Source organism: Aotus nancymaae, unplaced genomic scaffold (genome assembly GCF_030222135.1).
Source record: "Aotus nancymaae isolate 86718 unplaced genomic scaffold, 86718_ANA_hifiasm-v0.15.2.pri h1tg000011l, whole genome shotgun sequence".
NCBI classification, from domain to species: Eukaryota; Metazoa; Chordata; class Mammalia; order Primates; family Aotidae; genus Aotus; species Aotus nancymaae.
The window spans coordinates 78,480,029-78,504,469 of NW_026988422.1; the positions used below are offsets into that span (position 1 = coordinate 78,480,029).

Consider the following 24,441-nt stretch of genomic DNA (forward strand, 5'->3'; position numbering starts at 1 on the left):
TTTCCTATTATATTCGCAGCAGCAACCAGCACAGTGCTGATGCCAAGTAGGTGTGTAATAAATATTTGTGGCACCACCTTTTATTTGCCCTCCCTCTGTCCCCATCTCACTCCTGCTGCCCTTGGTTGCATCCCCTCTGCCCTCAAATGATGCATTCATCACATCAGCTTGGCCTCAGGCTCTGTCTTCTGAGGAGCCCTGGCTACTACAGTAACGTACTGGAGGTCACAGAGCTAGTAAAAGATCCAGGATTCAGACCTAGGCAGTCTCACTCCAGAACGGCACAGCTGCTACTACTATTATTATTACTACTTCTTGGAGCATTGCAAAGGCTCAAGGCAAGTTAATGCAGTTTAAAAAGGGCACATTCTCTACCATCTCTACCACTCTAAAGCCAATTGGCTTTGCTTCCGCCCTGGCAAAAGTATTCTTTGTTGGGACTGTTTGTTGAAAAGATAGTGTAATTTCTGGTTGTCAAAAGCACAAACACACATGGAAATCAATATTATCAATGAAATGGTCAGTTCAAGAAATTTATATTCAAAAATTTTAAGAATACAGATAATTTTACAAGATCACTCATCATAGCACCAAGCCTAATATTCCGTAATAGAAAACAGTCAAATAACAAATACTCCAGTTAATTTCCCACAGGTATAAATTATGCAAATAGCCATTTATATTTTCATTTACAGTAATCAATAAATAAGACAGAACATTAATATATTTTTTACAAAGATCTCTTTTTTTACAAAGCTACAGCTATGTATATACTAGACAAAAATAATCCTTGTACTACAAAATAACATTTCTTTTTCCTCAATAGTTTTTTTAGAGCTTTCAGTAAAACCTTTCAAACTTAGTTAAGCCCTGCCATGACAATAAGGAAACATTAAATCTGCTAAATAGACCAGACTCCCCCAAAATAAAACACCCATCACCACCCAGTACAATATGGTCTGAACAATCTCCTGTCTCCAAGTTTTAGTAGTTTGTCCTGAGGATGTACAGTAGGGAACAACAATTTTTCAGTGTTCACAATTTGTCTTTGGCGGATAGTTTCAGCACCACTATGAGTGACACAGGCAGCATCTTATGGTGCAATTTCAAGGGCAGAGGGCAGGTGTCCCCTGCACCACACTCCCCTCCCCCCAGCTACCTCTCCTACCCCAGGGACATTCTACACAAGCATGCCAGCCGTTGGCTTAAGGGATCCTTGCTGGAATGCAAATGGCTCTGATTCTGAGTAGAATTTCAGGAGCCTTTTTGAGTCGTTATTAGGGAAGGGGAAAAGATGACGAAGTGGGAAGATCTAGTCCTTTACGCCTATTTCTGCAGCTGAACTGTTGAATTTAAAAGAAATTCCCTTAAGAAACTCCCTCAGATGCTGACGTAATTTAAGGAGACCAATTTAGTTCTAACAGCCTTAGGAAGCAGATTTCCCAGGTTCTACTTCAAACATCCATCCCAAACCTGTAAGATTCAAGCTCTTCCCAAAGGCACCTTTCTCAGATACTGAAGCCAAGAAGCACTGCCCTAAGCTTTGGGGCTATAATACAGAGGTACACTTGCTTTAAGCAATAGGCCACTTATTGAGATAAATAAAAACTACCTTGGTAACCTTTGGATTTATAAACCTAGAAAGGACTTTTAAAAGAGGTCTTCCCACTTCCAACCCAGAGAGGTAAATTCAAGGCATCTGCAGGGAGCCAGAGCGAGGACGTGGGTTCTCCATACCCAGACCAGTGTTGGCCTGTTTTGGACAATGTCGGCTCTCCAGGTAACAGGCACTCCCACAGTTGCCTTTGAACACGTGTCTAAATCCTTGCATGACATTCAGAAATACTGGCATTCTGAGGCTGTCCTTTCTCACAGCATGGACTTGCAGAGAATATGCACCTATTCATTTTTGCTGGGGCTAAAGGAAGTAGTGGTAGCTGTTGGAAATAGAATACAAATATCAAATATTTTTCTATTTTGTTTTTTGTAACAATGCAAAAATCGTTACTTTTAAGCTTAAAATACAGGAAAAATGATAATCCCTGTCTCGGAGACCAACCAATTACGAATTCAAGTAATTCGTGGTCCCTACCTCTCCATTTTAATTATGCTGTCTTCAGGCCTTCTCTACTTTTCTTTTTGAAGTAGAAAGCCCAGTTTCCTACTCTGAGAAATACATGTTACAGGTGCAGAGATGAGCAGCTGGGGGCAGGACATACAGTTAATTGAAGGCCCTGAAGAACTGTCTTGGATGTTGGACACTGAGATTTTACTGCAAAAGACCCTTTCAAGGTGGCCATTTTGGTTACAAATTTGCAACCGCAGTGAGGTTGAGAGTGCAAATCCATGTTTGAAACAAGAGTCCTGTTTTCCCGGTTCTGCTACTTACTAGCTCGTGCTGTGACTCTGTTATTTTTCTGTCTTGTGCTTTAGCTTCCTTTCTCAAATAAACACCTCCCATGACTGTTCTAAGGGTCAAGTGAGTTAATTAGTAAACAATGGCTTAAACTTCCTGTTGCAAAAAGGCCTGAGTTAGATTTGAGACAGGGTAGCTTGAAAAAAGGTAGTGGATTGGAGAGAGGTTGGAAGAAGCGATGGTAAACTGAGGGTTAGGGAAAGAGGTATAGTCAATGCTTGCTTCGAGAGGAAGAATGTAGAGAAAAAGGGGGCTGCTGAGCATCCTACAACTTCATAAACTTTCAAGAAAGCTATTTTTCATTCAACAAATACGTGGTGAATGCCTATAATGCACAGAAGCTCAGAGGTTAGTTCGCCAAGATCACCCCAAGATCTGGTGACAGAGCTGGGACTCTAATCTAACGTGGCTGACTCCCAAACCTGACTTCTTTCTCTATCCCACAATACCACCCAGAGAAGAAGGTGGTGATTAAAATGAAAACAAAAAAGAGTTCCTTTAAAGAGAACCCTGCTAGATGAAGTTAGTCTTGACATCTGAGTGTCAGGGATTTAAACAAGTTAGGAATGGGATTGAGGCCGTGGATTGTTGAGGCATGTGTGTATTTAAAAAACAAGTTGGTCAAACAGCACAAAACGCTGGTTGTCTTTTTTCCATCGACAAGAATGCTTTTTGGCATGCTGCTCCAGCCCTGGCTGGGAGGAACTCCTTGCTTGATGTGTTCTCATCCAGGTTCTCAGAACAAGTTCTAAACACAAATAAGCCAGTATTCCCAGCATTGTGGGGTCTGGCAATTGCAGAACAGTCAGCTCAGGAACTCTGATAACTTTTGCAGGCTCTCGGGGAACCAGGAGCTCTGAGTCTCCAGGCTTTTGACTTACACATGACCAAGCTCACGCCATGCCCTGTCTCACACACAATGGTAGAGAAATGACAAGGTCTGAAGGTCACTGTAGGGGTCTTAAAAAAAAAAAATTAGAGTGAAGGCCAGGCACAGTGGCTCACACCTATAATCCAAGCACTTTGGGAGGCCAAGGCAGGAGGATCACTTGAGGCCAGGAGTTTGCGACCAGCCTGAGCAACACAGTGAGACCTGTATCTACAAAAGGTAAAGAAATTAGGTGGGCGTGGTGGCATACACCTGTAGTACAAGCTACTTGGGAGGCCAAAGCAGGATTGCCTGAGCCCAGGAGTTCCTGGCTGCAGTGAGCTGTGATTGCACCACTGCACTCCAGGCTCTGTGACAGAGTAAGACGCTGTCTCTTAAAAAAAAAAAATCAGAATGAAGAGGGCAGATGCTCATGTGGAACCCAAAGACACAGGTGTCTGCACATGATGGAAATGGAACCTGTGCAAAGTCCATGCAAAGTCTGCACGGGGTTCACGTCCAGGAGTTGCTGACTGCTGTTCTCCAAGGAAATGCCTGGTGAGAGCAAGGCGCCAGATCTGTGGAGCTCAAAGAGATGCTGTGTCTCATGTTTGGCTCTCCCACACTGGCTGTTAGGGGAAAAGCCCACAGCAATTTTCAGCAAAGAAGCACGATAACGCCCACGCCAGCTCCCAGCCTTCAGCCACCCAGCCCAGGTCCTGGACCTTGTCATTAGGGCGGCCCCCTCACCAGCTGGATGGGCCAAAACAACCTGCTATTTGGTGGCAGCTCCAGATGGCAGCTGCTGGCCCAAGACGTTACATCTTCCTCAAATGCTGAGTCAGCAGTGATTATGCAATGTTGGGGAAGGAGAAATAACACACCTGGGCCTTGCAGAGCTTTGTGCCATCTCATTTCCTGGCAAGCTCATGGCTGAGAAGGTCCTGAGAAGCCAGGCTGACTGGAGGCTCCCACACAGCCCATTTTTGGGACCTCACGGCACAGAGTTCTACAAAGGAATACAGACGGGGAAAGCTGTGGAGACCCCTGAGGAAGGGGTCTCCAAGCAGAAAGGAGAGAGAGGCCATGTCTCAAAACTCCAGAGGCTTCTGAAGTCCTTCTGGAGAGTTAAGACAATCGGAGCGCATGTGAAAGCATTCTTGTCATACAGCTGCCTTCCAATGGACGAAAACGGAAGGAGAACTGGATTCTGGCATGTTCGCAAGACACACCTGTACTTGCTTATTCTGACTTTTGTTGGAGAGATGATCTCCATAGTGTTCTGAGTCCTTAGTGATAAGGGGTGGGGAGGTTAGCTTCAGCAGCTGAGGCTGTAGTTTTGTAGAAAACGTAACTGGAATGAAGATGGCTATCCCGAGGTCACCAACTAGCAGGGTAACTAGTCGTTTCCCGTTTCTAATCTTTAGTTTTTCATCTCTTAAACGAGGCACTGAGTGCTTACATAATTCCTGCGGTTTTCAAAGTCTGTGACTTACAGAGATCAATAACACAGGCTGCCCCCAATGTCTCCACCTTCCCTCTGTTCCATCCTGACAAAGAGCAGGCACGCACTGCATGGGAAGACGGTGGGGGAAGCTGCGCTGAACCCCAGAAATGGAGAAGCCCGTGTTCTGGGTGGCTGCCCATGGGGCAGCGAGAGTGTACTTCCTGCTTCCGAGCCTTGGTGGGAGACTATCTCCCCACAAAGGTCAGGTCTGACCAGGAACACGTGACCACCCTGATCGTCGACTATAGCAAGATACAAACTTTGACAAGGAAATGTTGGCCAAAATGTTCAGCAGAGAACCCATGCTATTTGTTTGTTGGCAAACACCTGTGTGGACTACTTGTTTCTGTATTTATTTTTGAGACAGGGTCTCGCTCTGTCACTCAGGCTGGCATGCAATAGCAGGATCAGAGTTCACTGTAACTGCAAAGTCCTTGGCTCGAACAATTCTCCTGCCTCAGCCTCCCAAGTAGCTAGGACTACAGGTGTATGCCACCACTAATTTAAATTTAACTTTTTATAGAGATGGAGGCTGGTCTCTAATTCCTGGCCTCAAGCGATCTTCCTGCCTTGGCCTCCCAAAATGCTGGGATTATAGTGTGAGCCACTACTGTGCCTAGTCAGTTTTCTGTTTCATAAACGAAGCAGGGGTGGTAAAGAAAATCTAGAACCCACACGACCACATAGACGATATCTTTGGGGAGGCAGGAGATCTCAGATCATTTACTGGGAGCAGGCAGCACAACCAGGTGGAAGGAAGGAGGGTAATACCTAATCGTGGCATTCAAGCAGAGCTTACCCATGCTATTTAACCCTCTCCTGCACTTGGCACAGCATTACACAAAGGCACTCAGTAGATCACAGCTTAACAGGATGGATGTTGCTACAGCCCCAGCTGGACACAGGGCACGTTCACAAACCAGTCAACAGAGCAGCAAGCCCCCTAAGCAACCAATGAGAAAACTCAAATGGCATTTATGGATCAAAATGGTATACTGAACACACAGGGCCATTTCTTCCTTCATGAAACTCCATAAGAATAAGAGCAAAGGAATGAAAGTTATGTTAATACAGCCATGAAGGCAGAGGGATAGAGAAGAGAATGGTAGGCTAGAGCTACCAACCTATTTATGCAGGAATGAAAGTCACAGAGAAGCGAGCAGGGCAGGGGATCCTAAAACCACATGCCTGCGGGGGGGGGGCCACAGAGTGGTCAGCAGAGACGTGCTGTGGCCTCCAGGAGAGGCTTGGGGATTGGAATGGGAGGCATGGGGTAAGACATGGGGCTGAAGACCAGGGCATTCATTGGCTCTGAGTCCCCCTGTCCTTCCCATGCAGCAGATGACCACCGTGCTCCTACTCCATGGAGAAATCAGAGCAGCTCCCACTCAGGGACACCAGGCATAGCAAAGGTGGGAGCAACTTAATGAAAGTCTAAATACTCGTGGGTGATGAGGCTGCCTGCTCAGTGGTCAGAACTCAGGCACTCAGGTATAGACCAGGGTCTCTGGATATGGCCCTACAGTTTGTGCATTGCACGGAGGCACCTGGCTAAGGGGGCCAATTAGGAGTTCAAATCCAGCCTTTGCATTGTTTCTCAAGCATTGTCCAAGCTCAGGGCTGCCTACGCCTGGAGGAAGGGGCAAGAGGTGTCCTCTGCCAGTCAAGCCAAGTGCTCATGGGGGCTTCTGCCCAGATGGGACACCTTTTCTGAAACTCCATGAGGGCTCAACGTAGGCTAAAAGCAGCCCTGTGTATGCCCACTTCCTAGGTAGGAGAGTAGTGGGAATATCTCTAAAGAAACAGAATGAACCCCAGAGAAAAACCTGCAAATATTGACATGCAGAGTTCTCCAGTGATGAGTCCAGGTGCCCACCTGGTAATCCTAGGGAAAAGCTCACCAGTGGTGCAGAGCTTCCAGTCAGCTTTTGGATGCCTCTTAAACATGAACAGATCCACAGGATATCTGAGAAAAGTTTATAACATAAAAGAGACTGAGACCAACCAAAAGTAAGAAAACTCAGAGAAAACAGGGCAACACAGGGAGCAGGAAAGAACTTCCCCTCAAAACACAATCATTAACATCCACAGAGAGCTAAGATCTGCACCCACGCATCAGGAACAGGACACTAGGAAACAAAGACGGGACAATGACCAAAGGTTTTGTTAATTTGGAAAATAAAAATTCAATAAAACCTTCAGATTGAGAAGATAAAAACGAATAATTCTTCCTGAAGATCAGAAACATAGATGAAAAATAAAACAGATAAAAATATCAGAGCATCAGCCTGGGGGCAGGGGAAGATCCAACATTGAAATAATAGTTGGTCCAGAAAGAAAGGATGTGAGTAATCAGAAGAAAATTTAAGAAATTTCCCATGAGGGCCCAGCACAAGGTTTAACACTCAGGATACAATACCATCATGGCAGTTCAGAACACCAAGAATAAAGAGATTTTAAATGTTTCCAGGGAGGGTAGATAAAAAACCTTAGTCACATATAAAGGCATGGGAATCAGAATGGCATCCAAAATCTCAACCGCCACACTTGGGAGGGGATAGGAGAGGGCATTGTTTTCCACCTGTCATTCTGCACTCAGCCACACTTCTGTGAAGGGCAGAATACAGACAGTTTAAGTCATGCAAAAATCTCCAAATATTTACAACCATATTAACTCCCCATGTTCTCTTCCTCAGGAAGTTATTAAAGAATGTGCCACACCAAAAAAAAAAAAAAAAAGAGAGAGAGAGAATAACAAATTAAGGGGGGAATTTGGAGGACAAAGGACACATAACCATAACGCAGTGCTGGGCTTGGGAGTCAGCAATCCTTATGTGCTCCAAGTAATGTCAACACCTAACAGTAATGTACTAAATGATGTGATCTAGCTACACTGGAAAACCAAAACACAGTATGGTAAGAGTGAAATCCTCATCTACTGTGATAGCAAGCCAGTAGATGTTTCTAATTAATTAAAAGATTAATTAAAAAATGCAAATGTAAGAGAGTTGAAAGTGGTTACTTCTAAGGAGCAAGACTTAGGGCACTGCTAGTTCTTGTTAAAGGCTGGTCTCAATGTCCTGACCTCAGCTCTCTTACTGTATTTCTTTTAATTAAAAAAAAATTACAAGCAATGGGTGGTTTGTTCTGCAGATTTCTACATCCATTTTCTATATCCAGCTTCTTCCATAGAAGCCTATATTCAAATGAGATTTTCTTTTCCTTTTAAAAAAAATCAGTTGACTGCCAACCTGAACCAAATGACTTTTAGGCATCTTGCCAGTAGATGTTTTAAACAATATTACAAGTTGTAATAGGTGAGAGAAGAAGCCTGCAGAGGTTTTTCTGAACAAGATCTAGACCCATAAAATGAAATGATGCACATTTGGGTCAGCTCTTCCCAGGCTCTTCAAGCATCTAATTTAGGTGGGGACCACGTGGTGCCCAGGATTATAAACTATCACACAAATAATCTTTATTATCTGTACCTTTGAGCTTTCACTGATGCCAGGGAGCTCATTAATTAGCTCATTTTCCATGGGGCTCTTGGCCTTCCAGATGGAATCACTCCAAGCTCCCAACAGCTTTCTGCTTGGAAGGCTGAAATTCTTTCAGGAGGGGAGACAGACTATAATCAGACTGGTTTAGAGGCCAGATTTTGGCTGTCATCGACTGAGATGTGCTATGTAAATTCTTCTGGCCATGCTCGAATTCAGTAAACTTGAAACCCACTGCTTGAAACGAGCAAACCCTTGGCTAGCAAAGAAAGAAACGTGATTCCTGGAGTAAGAACGATGCTGGTATGTCAAATGACAAGCTGTTGCAGCTGTCAAGGGTATTTCAGAAGGAATCGGGGATGAGCTTGAAGGTGAATAAGACTTCCTCATGGGAAAAATACAAGAACAAAACAAATGTCAATAGTTGGTATAAAATTTTCGGTTTTGTTTGAAGGTGGACATTTTAATCTAGTCATTTAGTCTTTTTCTCAGGACACTGGCGTGCCCGGTGGAAGTTTCCTACAAGAGGGGACAGCTCTGGACAGGGCATCAGGTGCCTGTGTGCTCACTGCAAGTCTGTCCCTCATTGGCTGTGTGATCTTGGGCAAGCTGCTCTGTCTCTCTGGGTTCAGCTAGACAAGATGCTCTCTCAGTCCTCTTGACTCGTTCATGATTTCATAAGGGTTGCCTGGTACATGCTTTCTGAAGGGTAGAGCAAGGGGAGGAGAAAGCGATGCACAGACTCGAGTCTTGGGAGGAAGGAGTGAGCAGATGGAGCCCAGGGCTGAGGGAGATGGTGGGAAGAGGGGCTGGGTGGGTGCTAGAGACACCTCTCTTCTCTCAGAAACCTTCTACACTGGCCTGCTCCCGGAGTGCTGTCCAGAAAGCCTTTTCAAGAAACCCACTGCAACTGACCACAAAGGATACCCGTGCGAAGACATGCATTCTGAGGCAGGTGTGCACCAAAGCTTTCATTGGCAGGAAGTTGCCGCAGCGTCCAGCTCCAGCACTGGTGGGAGCTGATTCCAGCCCAGCCACTCCGCATGGCCTTTACAGGGCCCTGTGGGGCCTTTGAAATCATGGCTCTAATCCAATCAATGGAAAAGTGAATTTAAAATGCATCTCCCCTCAAAAAAACAAAACAAAACAAAACAAAAACCAAGGTGAAAAAGAGCACACTATGGCTCTCAACACAGCTTTCAACTTCCTCCCTGGATTCTGCCATTCCCGGATGTGCTTGCACAGAGCCGGCTGCTCCGATTTCCCCAGTAAATGCAACCAGTTACCAGACTGCAACAGGTGCATGGACCCCAGCACCTTCTCTCAAACACCCATGCTTGGAGGAAAATGTGACAGCTTGCTTCCCAGCTAGGGCTTGGCCTGCGGCACCCACCCTCTTCCTCATCAAGCAGCCCTTCATCTGAGAGGTAATAAACTCAAGTTCATCCAAGACGTAAACCTGCGTGTGGGAAGCGCTAAGATCCAGGCAGGCTAAAGATCACTAACGATGCTTCCTATCCGACCCAGCAAGGCAAACGAGGACAAAACCCCACCTACGGATCTAGCTCTGTGCCTGAGTTTTAAGTACACAGCCAAAGAAAAAAGCATGCTCAGGTAGTCCAGGAAAAAAAAAAAAAAAGAAACCTGGAAAAAAAAAAAAAAACCACAACAGCGAGAAAGGGGGTCTAAGTTTCCTCGGAGTTCCTCAACTGTCTGCAGAAGTGCCCCACCCAGAACCCAAAATAAAATGAAGTAACCCCGCCCCCAGTCAGGGTCCTATCTTTTTTATTATCCAGACACACGCATCACAGCCTGTTAACATCCAGTTGTGGGAAGAGCAGCAAGCAGTACACCAGGAGCCAGAGGAAGAGAATAAAATACATCATATCCGGCTGCTGGACAAACTGTGTCAGGGAGTCGCTCTGCGGGCTGTGGCTCCCCAGTGACATGGCTTCTCCTGAGCTGTTGGCCTTCCTACAGAAGGAACACAGAGGAAAGGCAGTTATCAAGCGGGTCCCCAGGAGAGTGGACCCCACCCAGTGCTACCCATCTCTCCCCGGCCCCGCACTTCCTGCCTGGAGACCTGAAGCCTCCCCAGCGCTGTGTCCAGCCAGGCCCCACACCGTGTGTGCTGACCCAAGGCAGTGGGTCGGGCCATCCAGGCAGCCACTCAAGCTTTTGTACACACTCCATTCATCTCCATAACATCAGGTGGGAGGAGCTGGCAGCCTCTTTCTGCAGATGGACACACTGAGGCTTGTGGGGTGGAGTGACTTGCTCAAGGCCACGTGATTACTTAGCAACAGAGCTGGTGCCTGGGCCAGGTCTCTTGGGACACCTTTCTTGATGCCACAGTGCTCTCAGAGAGTGACACGGAGTTAGATACTATACTGACAGCTCACTGCTGTTAGCAATGAAGGGGGCCCTATAGGTCACCTAAGGGATGAAGCGTTCCTGACAGCAGATCATTTTAAATCATCTACCAGAAAAACAACAAGACCTCTCCCATTCCCTACAGTTTTGTTTTTGGTTTTGGAATATTACCTTTAAAATAATTACTAGATTTGTAGTCAGATTTACCTTCCTGCTCTTATTTTATAGGCGGTAGTGTTAAAATGTCATTTTGATTTTGCCTGGTGGATAATAGGGAAGCCCAGAAGGTTTTGGCTGGTGGATAATAAGGAAGCCCAGAGGATGGGGGAAACCAAGCCCAGACCTGAGTTTCCAGAGGAAAGGGTGAGGGAGTGGCCGTGGGCTGGGGCTGGGGCCTCTGCTCCAAGCTGCATATAGAGAAGCCTGCAGTGTAAGCTTCTTAGGCTGGTTTCATGCTATGTAATGGAGATTACAAGAGGCTAAAACCGCACTATCTTCTGATGGCAGGAGTGACGGGCAGGGTGGGATTAAACATCTGCCGCAGTCTAAAAACTGCATGAGAAATCCCCACATGATGGTCTTTTTTAAAAAAACTGTCTACAGAAACAATTTAAGCTCTATACTTTCTATAGAGACAGGGTCTCTCTGTGTTGCCCAGGCTGGTCTCAAACTCCTGGCCTCAAGCAATCCTCCCTCCTTGACCTTCCAAAGTGCTGGGATTACAGGCATGAGCCACCACGCACAGCCTAACCCATATTTTTTATTATAAAGGTAATAAATGCTCGATGTAGAAAACAGAAAACATGCCTGCATTTCTCAAATTTGCAGGTTGTATTTTCAACGCCTCTATCTCATAAGCGCAAAAAGAACTATTTTCCTATGAGCATGTCTAGCCTAGTTGAAACCTTGAATTAATATTTCCATTTCATGGCAGGGGAAAGGAGCCAGAGGGATGGGGTTCTAAGGACCACATTCTGGGTGTTGGGTAATATTAGACAGAGGGTTTCGATTCCAGTCATCAAAATCTTTCCAAGCCAATTCAAATCTGTGGCAAGTAAATACAATTTAAAAATATATATATATAAAATAAAGGAGTTCTATGACTTCAACAGGAATGGGGGTGTCTCAGAATTCTAAGAGTTTGAGAAGTTTTTCTGGTTTCCTATGTGTTAAATGGGCAGGTTTCCAGCAATTCAGCAACAGTAGGCTAGGCCAGCAGTTCTCCAACAGCAAGAAATACTTTCATAGACATCCTGGCATGTTTGCTTTCCCTCTTCTTGTCTGCTCTGATGCCATAAAACTGTAAAATCAGCTCAGTGAGCTTCTGAGTATTGTACCTGCAGTGGAGGCAGGGAGCAGACAGGTATCAGGGGCTACAGCATTGTGGGGGACACACAGCTTCACAAGACTACAACCTCTTGCCCTGCCTGGCTCTGCCTATACCCCTACGTCATTTAAACGCAGCTGCAGGCTGAGAACCCAGACCCGTCTTTACACCGACTCATTTTCGGAACCAGGCCCTGCCCGTCAGTGTTAACTAATATCTACTTTTCCTTTCTACTCATATTCAGTTTACATCATTTTCTCTGGAATATTTTCTTGCATTATCCCAAATTATTAATACTGTTCTCAACAAAGCACAGTGGGAGAACCACCACCCCTGTAAGGCAGGCTGCAGCATGTGAAAACATTTTATTACAACCCCCACAAAACTTGAAGTAAGGCCACCAACCTGGTTAACATTCGGTTTCTTCTGTCGTCCAGATCTGCTGCGTTCTTCAACTGAACATGGCTAAAATGATCCTACAGTGAAATTTATAAACAAAACCCCCGCAACCCAATTAGTAAAGATGAAATCTCTGAAACAGAAAATAAAATGATTTTAAACACATAAAGCCAAGCATGCTGTGCATTTCTCAATATTGTCAGTATCTAGATCCAAAGTCAAAGCGTTAAACAATATACATTCCTCTGCCTCCTCCCTCAAGCCCCTCCCAGGTGAGTGAGAGAGACCCCACCACCCATAACCCGAATTGGAGTGTGCTGCTCCGGGTTCTAACACATCTGGTACTAAGCACGTGCGAGTGTCCATTGGACCTCAACTCATGTCGCACCTCTGTCTTTGAACGTGATCTTTCTGGGTGTGTGTGGTGGGGGGTCCAGGCAGGGCATTTTGGATGCTTTTTTTTTATATAACAAAGAGGCTTTGGGCTTTAAAATCATCACTTTATTTACATCTCTTATTGCCCAAACCGGACATCCGATTGGACTGTGCTTAATGACAAGGTCTTAATTTGCTTGTCTTCTATCTAAAAGTATAGCTGTTGCACGTCAGTAATTTCAAAGCTCTGGGCTGGGGAGGAGGAAGGATGGAAAGGAATTGATTAGCAGGGGCAGTGTGGGAAAAGAAGAAATTCACATACTAACCGATTCCAAAGACCTATCAGTATGTTGTCGAATGTAAATGCTGGAGTCACTGTGACTAGTCCTGAAAAACAAACACACGTTTTGAATTGATACCACCTAGAGCTCTTCATGGCTCAGTTGTACGGTTGCTCCCATCCTGGGGCTTCCACCTATGGATTTAGGCAAGCGACAACTTCACTCCCAGGGACGGAAATGAGAGATTTTATCTAATGTGCCTACTCAGGTTGGAGAGTGCTTACAAATAGGATGGGTATTAGTGACACACATTGGGCCCTCATCTACAAGAGAAAACAAAGTCAGGATTTTAAATAGAAAGCAAGCCACATATTCTTAAAAATCATAGCATTTGGAGCAGGAAGCAACCTCTTTTCCTTAATATCCTGAGGTCTTGGGACTCACCAGAGGTTCTCTGCAATTAGCCAGGCCTGGGCCTAGACCAGGCTGCCCCGACTTTCTCTACCTGCCTCTGAGGTCCAAAATGTGCAAGTGGGAACACCTGCCTCACACTTCACGTTCCATCTGGTCCTAGCAGAACGGAGGGTGACGTCGTATCTCCTTGAAGGATGGAGCCCTGCCTGAATCAGCCCTGTGGCTGACCTCTTTCTCTCTCTCCTGAAGTCCCCAGGCCTAGCAGACTCCATTGCACAGTGGCTGCTCAAGGATTCATTGAGAATGGATCTGCTTGGGGAGAAGCTGAGCGGTTGGGCAAATCCCCTAGGCTGTTTGGCCAAAGTGGTCACCTGCACTGACAGCAGAGCCCTGTGACATGCTAAGATCATAGATGACTGCTGGACAGTCATATCCAGGGGCAGGGACAGGCACGCTGGGAGTCACAGGCCAAGTGGGCAGCGGCCTTCTGTTGTGCCTTGGCCCTCCTCCCCTGCCTCTGTTTCTCCAAGGTCCAGGCATGCAAGCAAGGTGGAGGGAGGTGAAAAGCCGGGCATCTGACAGCAGCTCCTGCGGCTCTGTCTGTATGGGCTTCTCCCTGCCCCTCCCCAAATGCGTATCTCAATACTTTTCTGTTGCAGCTAGCATTGTTCACACCATCACAGGCAACAAGGGGGCACAAAAAGAATGTGGACTCAGAATGTGGAGTCACACACATCTGAGTCCATAACTCTCCAGCTCTGCCATTCCTAAGCTGGGAAAGTCACCTGGCCCCCTGACCTTCTTTGTCTGCCATATGAGGCACCGTCCCACCAATGTGCCTATGGGGTGACTGAGAGAATGAATGAGAAAATGAATGCAAAGTGCCTGGGCACAGTAAGGGCCTGATAAACACTACTCTTGTGATGATGAAAGAGAGGAGAGACCAGGGTCTTCTGATTTTCAGCAGTTACACATTTTTCTTGGGACAAATCTGGCTCATCTGGTGGCCTTGGAATGACAGCAGGTGCGTGTTATGAGCTTCCTGTAGATCAGTTAAATCTCATTATTCTCCCTGCTCCCTTCCTCTCCTAAGGGAAGTAAAGCATCTCTACTTCCTTGGAATGGAAATTGTGGAAGAAGCCACAATATTAATGTGATGTTCAGCTTCAACGTGCTAGACATTAAAGATCTCCTTGGTGGAAAGGTGGATATGCTGGAAGTCATTAAGATGTTTATAAGTTGAAGTTCAACCTGCAGTTGTCTGGGGGCCAGAAGGCAGCCAGCAGAGGCTCCAGGTCTACCGTGTTCACCCCCACGGCTAGCGATGGTTCAGTCATCCGCTGCTAACTGCCAGCTTCCACCCAAAGGTTCGCAGAGTGAGGAGAGAAGGCAAGCGTCCCACCCTTCCCATTCTACTCCTTATGAGGTCTGGTAATGGCGAGGGCGGGTGGGGGAACCCAGGTGTAGAGAATGAGGGTTGTGTATGAAGCTGTATTTCCCTTGCTGTCCAATACCACGCCTGCGCCTCCCACCCCATCAAATCAGAAATTAAATGGAACGACTCTGTAACTCTGGCTCTATCTTAAGGGTGAAAAGAGATTAATAAAATACCTGGAAGGAACTCTGTGGTCGCCAGTGTCTTCTTCTAGGTCATATGAGGATTGAACAGTTCCAGGTGCTATAAATAACGAACTTTCTACGTGGTCCACATGTTTCCTTTTTTCCTTTTTTTTACTGCTGATTGATTCTTTTGTTACCTTTTCTTCTAGGGGGTTTGCTATGCTTTCCGGGTTTGGGAATTCCTGGGACTGAAAGAACCAAATCCACGTCAGTATGTCATGCTGCAACGTAAATCAGATGACACCACCCAACAGTGCGCTGCACAGGCCCAGCCAGGGCGTCCCTTCCAATTCTGCCTGCTTCTTGATCCTCTTCATGAATCCAGCACCGCCTGCGTGAGAGACAAGTCCACCCCAACTCCAACCCCTGGTACAGAATTCAAATGCTACAAATTGATGGAGTTAAAACAATATAGGTTCTAGAGTCAGCAATATCTGATTTCAAATCCTGGCTGAGTCAGCTCTGTGACCTTCAGGGACTGATGTTATCTTTTCGAGTCTCAGTTTCTTTGTTGGTGAAATGGGTACAATAATTATGACCCACATCCCACTATTCCACAGGATTTCCTATAAAGAGTGCCACTAATTAGCTGGCTGTGGTGGTCCCTGTGGTCCCAGCTAGTTGGGAGGCTGAGGTGGGAGGATTGCTTGAGGCTGGGAGGTAGCGGTTGCAGTGAGCATGCCACTGCCCTGCGTGAGAGAGTGAGACCCTGTGAAGAAGAAGAAAGGAGGAGGAGGAGGAAGAAGGAAAAAGGAGGAGGAAGATGAAGAAAGAAGGAGAAGGAGGAGGAGGAAAAGGAGGAGAAGGAAGAAGAAGAAAGATAAGGAGAGGCTGGGCATGATGGCTCAAGCCTGTAATCCAGCACTTTGGGAGGCTGAGGTGGGCAGATCAGGAGGTCAGGAGTTTGAGACCATCCTGGCTAACACGGTGAAACCCTCCTCTCTACTAAAAATACAAAAATTAGCTGGGTGTGGTGGCACCTGCCTGTAGTCCCAGCTACTCAGGAGGCTGAGGCAGGATAATCACTTGAACCTGGGAGGCGGAGGTTGCAGTGAGATCGCGCCATTACACCCCAGCCTGGTCGACTAAGCAAGACTCTGAAAAAAAAAGGAGAGGAGGAAGAAGAAGGAAGGAAAGAAAGAGAGGAAGGAAGGAAGGAGGGAGGGAGGGAGGAGGAAAAGGGCTCTTACAGTGAGCTGTGGTTGAATCCTTCACAACCATCATCCACTTAAAGAAATCAATCCTGGCAGCTAGGTGGGCCAGGGGTACAAAGATGGCCCATGGGTTTGGGGAGTCACACACACAGGTGGGTGTAGAGTTTCCAGGATGCCATCTTCACTGTGCTTTTGGCTAAAGGTGGATAGTGGTGCAACATGTCTAGCATTTATTTGGTAATGAAGATTCTTGACCTCTGTCTGCACCAGGCACTCTGAAACCCATCAGCATGGTTTCTGAGTGAAATGCAGGAGCCTAATAATTGTTGGAGCCACCTCTTAATAATTCTTTTAGGGGCTGAAAGAACCTGTTTAACAAGTGTCAGAATAAGCATTAAAGTGGCCGGGCCATTGTGCCCCAGGAGAACAAAGCTCTAGGCAGGAATGAAAAACTGCACTCAGCAATCTGAAATGACAGTCTCACCTGCAGCCCTCATAAACAGTCAAATGCTACCATTTCTGAAAGGTGAAATTAGCAGAGGGCTTATTTTTTCAAGACCAGAAGAAAAACTTGCCATTTTCTAGTCTCTTTGACTGGGAAAACATCTTTCTTTCTTTTTTTTTTTTGAGATGGAGTCTTGCTCTTGTCTTCCAGGCTGGAGTGCAGTGGCACGATCTCAGCTCACTGCAACCTCCACCTCCTGGGTTCAAGCAATTCTTCTGCCTCAGCCTCCCAAGTAGCTGGGATTACAGGCACCTGCCACCATGCCCAGCTAATTTTTGTATTTTTAGTAGAGACAGGGTTTCACCATCTTGGCCAGGCTGGTCTTGAACTCCTGACCTCAGGTGATCTACCCACCTCGGTCTCCCAAAGTGCAGGGATTACAGGCATGAGCCACTTCGCCCAGCCTCTTTCTTATTTTTCTATTTTTAAAGAAAGGCAAGGTATCAGAGAAATGCTCCATTCCGTCTCCTTGTCTGCCAGGCGGCAAGACTCCCAGACCTCACCTGTGGTCTTGGGCTCCTCATCAAATGGGTTGTACCCTCTCCCTACGCTCACCCGCACGGATTGAGGCAAGAGCTGCACTGGGAGCAAATTGCAAGGTGCGCTCGGAGTCAGTGGGCAGTGCTAGCTGGGCAGGTGAGGCAGCAGACCAGAGCCAAGTGAGGCAGATGGTGTTGATTTCATTCCCACACTGCACACAGGGAGTGTGAGATCCAATGTGAGATGGAGTTCAAATCTAGATCTCCTGATTCTACGATTCCAACCCAGGGCTCTTTCAACCACACCCCAATCACCTGTCCAAGTGCTGGCGCGTACACTGTCTGCTTTTGGCAATTGCTGGAAGGAAAGCATACGAGAACAAACTGCCACTTTTGTATTTTCACGGGCCACATCCAACAGGCCAGGAGGGAGGATGCAAGCCACTAATTCATCATTTTAAAGAACAGAAGGGCTGAGATGCAACTCGAGCTCTCTCCCCACCACCCACTCAGTCCTCTTTTTGTCCTGAAAGAGCTTTCTGGCCCTAACAGATTGTGGCCCCAGTTGTGTTGCCCCTCAGCCTGGGGACAACACGGCCAGATCTCACTGGAGGATATTTCTAGCCCTGCTGCATTTTCATGGTCTCCTGCAGGAAGCAGCTGCATGGCGGTGGGGCTGGCTCCAGAGAAGTCAGCGCACAGCAGGTGGCGGGAGCGAGTGAGGGACTGGGTTCCTCTCCCTGGGGGAGAGGGGAAGATGGCAGGCGAGGTCCCTAGCACCTGCAGAACCACCCAGCCTCTTCCCATCCATTCCATGGTTGGCAACACGGAGTGCACAGCCCCGCCCACGAGGCCCTCAGCCTGAGAATGCTGCTCCTCCTAGGGCTTAGGCAGCCATTCCCCATTGCTCAGGCTTGGCAAACTGAATAAAACCAGCCTCCCACTCCGGTCAGTCTAAAATCCTAGGAGTCTTTTAGGATGAACGTGATCCCTGATATTAATTTCCCTTATTCTCGTTATTGGCTCAACTGATCCTCTAGGTCTTTCTACCCGACTCATGCACGCCAACTACTCAACTATCAATAAACTTAAACTTGAAAAAGGCTCCTCAAACCCAACTTTTTTTATAGCTCCCGCAGGGTGCAAGGCTCTCTCAATCCTCCAAGCTGCCCTGGTCCTTTGGGCCCCTCACTGGGCCCTGACGAGCTAGAGTGCTGTCATGTATCTCAGTGGTTCATTTACCTTACATTTGCTGTATGTCCCCAAAACCACTGTGTAATAAACCTTTGTCCCCTACATTGGTAAGCCCTGTCAGGCCCCGTGCTGGTCTCTAGCATCCAAAGATCAATACACCAATGCCCACGGGAGAGAAAAACAAAACCCAGGGAAATCGGGTAAGCACTCAAGGAGAGATTGTCAAAAATATGATCAGCTATAGAGAGGAAGCCATGGCTCTGCCTAGGGGGGAGCGGGGAGGGCTTCTGGGAGGAAGTGCCATTTGCATTGGGCTTTGAAGAGTGAATAACTGCTTGCCCAGATGGTGGGACCAACCCAATCACGCCTGGAGGCAGAGGAGATCCTGGATGCCTGGGGGCCTGGGAGGATGCTGGCTTGGCTGGAGGGGAGGGATACAGAGAGGGGTGGGTGGCCAGGTTAGAGAGAGGAGTCTTGGACTTCATGCTAAGAAATTGAGACTTTATCCTGGAGACAGGAGTCAGGAAGTGATACAATGAGACTTGTGTGTTAGGGTCATCCCTCTGCAAGCTGAGCCAGGAGGAGGGACAGTGAGAGACGGGGGAAGGGTCTGAGGTAGAGGTAGAGCCAATGCAATCTGAAATAGCTGGTCACTTTCCCACCCTGCTCCTGTGCTTAGGGGACCTCCACCCTAAGTCCCTCCACGCAGAATTCCCTCCCCAGTTCTAGTCACCCCCAAACCGCCATGCAGCCTTTCTGGATCTGGGTGGGAGCCTCCTTCTGTTGAACCCCTGAATCCCTTTCCTGGCCCCATCTCTTATGATTGAGGCCGCATACTCTCACAGTACTGTTACTGGGGACTCTGTCTCCTGCATTAGACACTGAAGGCAGGATTTTCCTTCTTTATCCTCCTGGCAGTGCCAAATGCATCGCTTTCCATGGGGTTGGATGAGTAAGCAGGTGAGTTCATCGGGAGGCTGGAGAGGCTGAGCCCAGGTCCTTCTCCTCCCTGGCTGTCTTGCTCTGGGTGCCCTGTGTGCCCTGTGTGCATTGTATCCAGCAGGGCATGGCCAATGTGGTTTGGGTCTCACCTCCTGGATCCCCAGTGCTGCAGAGGGAGCAGCACTTACTAACGTGGCATCTGCAGGAGGAACCTCCCCATCAGGTCAGGCCCATACACCCCTTCCCCCATCACTCCAGTGGCCCTTCGTGAGCTGCTGGGCCAGATGAAGTGGGAACACAAGTGGCAGATAAGAATGTGACCAGCTGCTCAAGCTCAGAAGAGTGCATGTCCCCTTATCCTGTTTATGCACCCACTTCAAACCACAGAAACCAAAGATTAGTGCCCAACAGGCAAAAGTCCTTTACAAATCAAGACGAGTCAAACACGAGGCTTCCTCTGTTTCTCCCGAGTTGCTGCAGAAGAACCAGCTAGCATTCACTAAGCTCATGCTAGATGTTAGCTACCATAGCTATTTTTTTTTAACTTTCGAATGCCTATGTTAGTGGTTATTCCTTCTTTGTTTTTCAAGTTTTATTTTGGATTCGGGGATACATGTGCAAGTTTGTTACGTGGGTATATTGCATGATGCTGAAGCTTGGGATAATTATCTTCCAAACCCCAAGCAGCCATGTCAGCTAGAGACCCCTGGGAGTCACAGCGAAGAAGGACTGGCTTTCAAGCCCTCCCCACCCCTCTCAAAGGTGTCCATTATTCCCCACGACCTCTTTTATTTCCAGCACTGTGAGGTTCCCTGGCTGCAGTACCCAGCCGTTGATACACTATTCTCAGTACCAGGGCGATGGGGTCAAGAAAGCTGACTCCAGCCTTAATTTTTTTTTTTTTTTTTTTTTGAGACAGTCTCACTCTGCTACCCAGGCTGGGGTGCAGTAGAGCAATCTCGGCTCACTGCAGCCTCCACCTTCTGGGTTCAAGTGATTCTCCTGCCTCAGCCTCCTGAGTAGCCGGGTCTACAGGTGCGCCACCACGCCTGGCTAATTTTTGTATTTTCAGTAGAGACTGAGTTTCACCATGTTGACCAGGATGGCCTTGATATCCTGACATCGTGAGCTGCCAGCTTTGGTCTCCCAGAGTGCTGGGATTACAGGTGTGAGCCATTGCACCCGGCCTGCAGCCTTGATTTTTAAAGGACTTTTTGTTTGTTTCTGTCTTCCTTTATTGGCCTTTTTCCTTTTTGATTTTTAGTTTTTTTAAATTTTATTTTACTTTAAGTTCTGGGATACGGGAACTTATGTTCCTGGTACGCGACGTTCCCTTCCCTATGTCTATGTGTTCTCATTGTTCAACTCCCACTTATGAGTGAGAACATGTGCTGTTTGGTTTTCTGTTCCTCTGTTAGTCTGCTGAGAATGATGGCTTCCAGCTCCATCCATGTCCCTGCAAAGGTTATGGACTCATTACTTTTTATGGCTGCGTTGTACTACATTTTCTTTAGCCAGTCTATCACTGATGGGCATTTGGGTTGGTTACATGTCTTGCCTATTGTAGATAGTGCTGCAATAAACATATGTGTGCATGTATCTTTACAGAATAATGATTTATATTCCTCTGGGTATATACCTAGTAATGGGATTGCTGGGTCAAGTGGTAGTTCTGGTTCTGAAATCAGATTAAGGAATCACCACACTGTTTTCCACAATGGTTGAACTAATTTACAATCCCACCAATGGTGTAAAAGAGTTTCTATTTCTCCACAGCCTCACCAGCATCTATTGTTTCCTGACTTTTTAATAATCGCCATTCTGACTGGCGTGAGATGGAATCTCATTGTGGTTTTGATTTGCATTTCTCTAATGATCAGTGATGGTGAGCTTTTTCAATTTTTAAAGGATTTTTGCCTGTTGGGCACCAGTCCTTGGTTTCTGTGTTAGAAACCGGTGTGTAAACAGGATAAGGGGAGATGCGCTCTTCTGATCCCACCGCCCAGCACGGAGCATAGTATGCAACAATGTTTTCAACACTTGCCCTGCAACAATGACTGCTTTTGAAATCATTTCTGCTTCTACTCTGCTGGACCCTCAAAGGTGACCTCACTTGATCCTCAGAGCATCCCTGTGAGTTGGGCCAGGCCTGGGGGAAAGCCAGTGAGGTGCCCAGTGCAGGATTTCAGGAGGTGCTCACCCTTGGGTGCCAACCCTGCATTTGCCTGAGCCTCACAGTAGATGCCTCTTTGAATTTTTTACCGTGGGAGTCCCATGGGAAGCCCCCTCATCGCTATTTTATAGAGCAAGAAGCTGAGCTTCAGACAAAGAACTGCCAAGTCTCCCAGGCAGGGCCCTGGGTTCCCAAATCCCACGGTCAAGTACCTGGTGGCTGTCCATGGGGTCACTCTCTTTGGTCTCCCTTTGTTGGTGGTCCTCATGGGGGGCCAGAGGAGCAGGTTCCGAGGCTGGTGTGGTACTCCCACCATCCCTGTTGCTATACAGCACCTGGTCGCTGGCACTGGGGAGGCACTCGCCTGGCGCCGAGGAACTGCAGCTGCTCTGAGAGCCATCGGCCTCCTCCTCCCTGGAGTCCAGGTCTTGCATACAACCCTCTGGACCTTCGAGATCCATTTCCTCATTTTTTACATCCTCTGGGTCTTCTGCATAAGCCTCCAAAACTGCAGCCAGGGGAACCTCGTAGTGCGGGAAATAGAAGAGGTCATGGGGAATGACAGAAACCTTTGAGATGGGTGGGGAGGGCTTGAAATCCAGGCCTTCTTCACTGTGGCTCCCAAGGGTCTCCAGGCTGACACTGCTGCTTGAGGGGCTAGAAGATAATTCCTCGCCCACACCCTGGAGGTCATCGTCTTCTCCCTCTTCCTCATCATGAGGACGGATGGACTTGCCCTTGGCCTTCTCATATACCTCTGGTTTTTTATCTGTTGGTGTCTCTTCTGGGGCCAAAGGACAGCCTTCAGCTTCTTCTCCGGAGTCCTGGTGAGCTTCATGTTTGTCGGACTTAACTTGAGGCTCTGGCGAATCTTTCTCTTCGTGAGCAGATTTAGTACTCTTTTTACCGAGTTTTTCAGCATAATTCTCAAAAGCCTCATCATCCTCATCAGGTTTTGTCTCATGAGGTGAAGGAACTTTGTTGAAAGCCTGGCTGGTAGAAGCAAAATCTATTAGGTTGCTGTTAAATTTCGAGGCTTTTAATGGGATGGCTTCAAAATAGTCTCCCTCATCCAGAGGTTCTACAGTCATCAGATTAACCTTGATCTCCATGGAATTGGCCATCACAGTATTCTCTCCTGGGGGTGAAAGAGAGTGACTTTCTTCATCGTGGCTGGCTGTACTCTCTAAAGCGCCATTATAGGAGGAAGAAGACTGAGAATTATTGATCGTGCCCTCCACAAAAAAAACATCACCAGGGACCTTGTCAGAGAAGGATTCTGGAATCTTCGAGGATTCCTGTTTCCATTCCTTTTCCTCAGCAACCTCAACTGCCAAGAGGTGTCCATCCTCCATCAGTGGTTCCTTTGCCACTCTTGGGCTCCCTTCAAAGTGAAGGGACAGGTCCTTACTGCAGGAAGCATCCTTGCCGGTGTCGGCCTCAAAGTGAACTGTTTTCTTGATTGGCAAAGAGTTGGACCTCTGGCTCTCCTTTCTGGATGACAAAATGGAGGTTTCTGGAGATAGCTCACTGATGTCGCTGGTGTTACCTGGGCCCCCTTGCAGGACCTGGTCGATGATCTGGTGCACGAACTCAGTGGAACTGTCTGACAGTGCATGGCTGGAAATACCATCCAGGCGGAATTCCTTCATGTTCTCAGGCTTGTCACAGACAAAGACTTTGGAGGGTGGTGGGTGGCTGGTTTCATGGTTAATAGTGTAGGTGTGCTCCCCATTTTCATTCAGAACGAGGATTTTGCTCTCCTGTTCAGAAGGAGTTTCTTTGATACGAACAAAAGTGGATTCGATAGGAACTTCTTTATCTGAATCGAAAATATCTTCCTACAAAAAAAAAAACAAAAAAAACAGCAACATGAATAAGAGGGTTTAAGTACAACCTATATCTACCGCTCTCAAAACACAAACAAAAATAGAAAAAGCCACTTCAAAACTAATGCGAAGTGTTCTAATTAAGATGTAAATAGTTAGAGAAGACTTTCATTCCTGCTGAAATAGAAAACATCAGATAAATAAAAATGTAAGGTATCATGTTTTTAAAAAGCTATGGATGTAAGGAATCTCAAAAAACCAAGCTCTAAAGAAGGACAACCTCTTCTAAAGTGAGCAGAGATTGTCAGCCACTTCATACTTGAGGACCATGCTGTCTGGTCTGGGTATGGACTTGGAGAGGAGCTAATCCACCCGAGATAAGGCAAGTCAGCCAACTCTTTATTGATTGTGTGGGCTGGTATGAGAGACTGGATCTGGAAGGGCTCCAAACACAAAAACAATTCTTGTCATATACTAATTAGCCCACATGGGGAATTACGCTGTGTGAGAGCCAGCTGGGGGCAGGGCTAAAAAGCAGAAAATGACTTGAGGTACTGCAGTGATTGGCTCCCAATGCACTGATAGAGTGAATTGACTGCAGCCTCAAATCATTTAAAACCAGAGGGAAGAAATTAAACTGCAACATAGCTCCTATCAACTCTGATATGATCAAAATGACAGCTCCTCATCTTATACACTTGTTTGGGAAAGAGCTCTATTTCCTGAGGGGAAAAAAAATGACATCTACTTCAACCTCTATTGTTCTTTTATATACCAAGTTTGACATAAAATAATTACAAGACATGAATAGGCAGCAAAACGAAATCCATAATCAAGAGAAAAAATAATCATTAGAAATAGACTCATGTATGATCCCAAGTTAGAATTTGCAAGCAAAGACTCTAGAATAACTAATCTATGCTATAAGAAATACAAAGTAATAATTCTTCAGGTTCAAAGAACACAATCTCAGACATAAAGCCTAAAGGAAGGAATGAACAGTACTTGAAATGGTAAATATATGGTCAATATAAAAAACTACTTCAAAGTTTTCTTAAAAATCCGACTAGCTATTTAAAGCAAAAAAA

At 46.7% G+C, this 24,441-nt stretch overlaps 1 protein-coding gene and 1 long non-coding RNA gene across 3 annotated transcripts in view; both read right to left on the reverse strand.

Moving 5' to 3' along the window:
* Positions 1-519: 519 nt before the first annotated feature.
* On the reverse strand, positions 520-9,027 carry LOC135274270 (uncharacterized). Its single transcript, XR_010342110.1, has 2 exons — positions 6,668-9,027; positions 520-4,293 (listed from the first exon to the last, which is right to left on the reverse strand). It is a non-coding gene; the product is annotated as an uncharacterized LOC135274270 (long non-coding RNA).
* Positions 9,028-10,056: 1,029 nt separating this feature from the next.
* Positions 10,057-24,441, reverse strand: part of CLMN (calmin) — a 123,421-nt gene continuing 109,036 nt past the window's right edge. For both annotated transcript variants that reach the window (XM_021666527.2, XM_021666528.2), the window contains exons 9-13: positions 21,737-23,365; positions 15,069-15,265; positions 13,089-13,149; positions 12,394-12,464; positions 10,057-10,262 (exon numbers count right to left, since the gene is read on the reverse strand). In XM_021666527.2, coding sequence (XP_021522202.2) covers positions 10,094-10,262; positions 12,394-12,464; positions 13,089-13,149; positions 15,069-15,265; positions 21,737-23,365 — 2,127 coding nt within the window. In that variant the 3' untranslated portion in view covers positions 10,057-10,093. The remainder of the gene's footprint in view (positions 10,263-12,393; positions 12,465-13,088; positions 13,150-15,068; positions 15,266-21,736; positions 23,366-24,441) is intronic.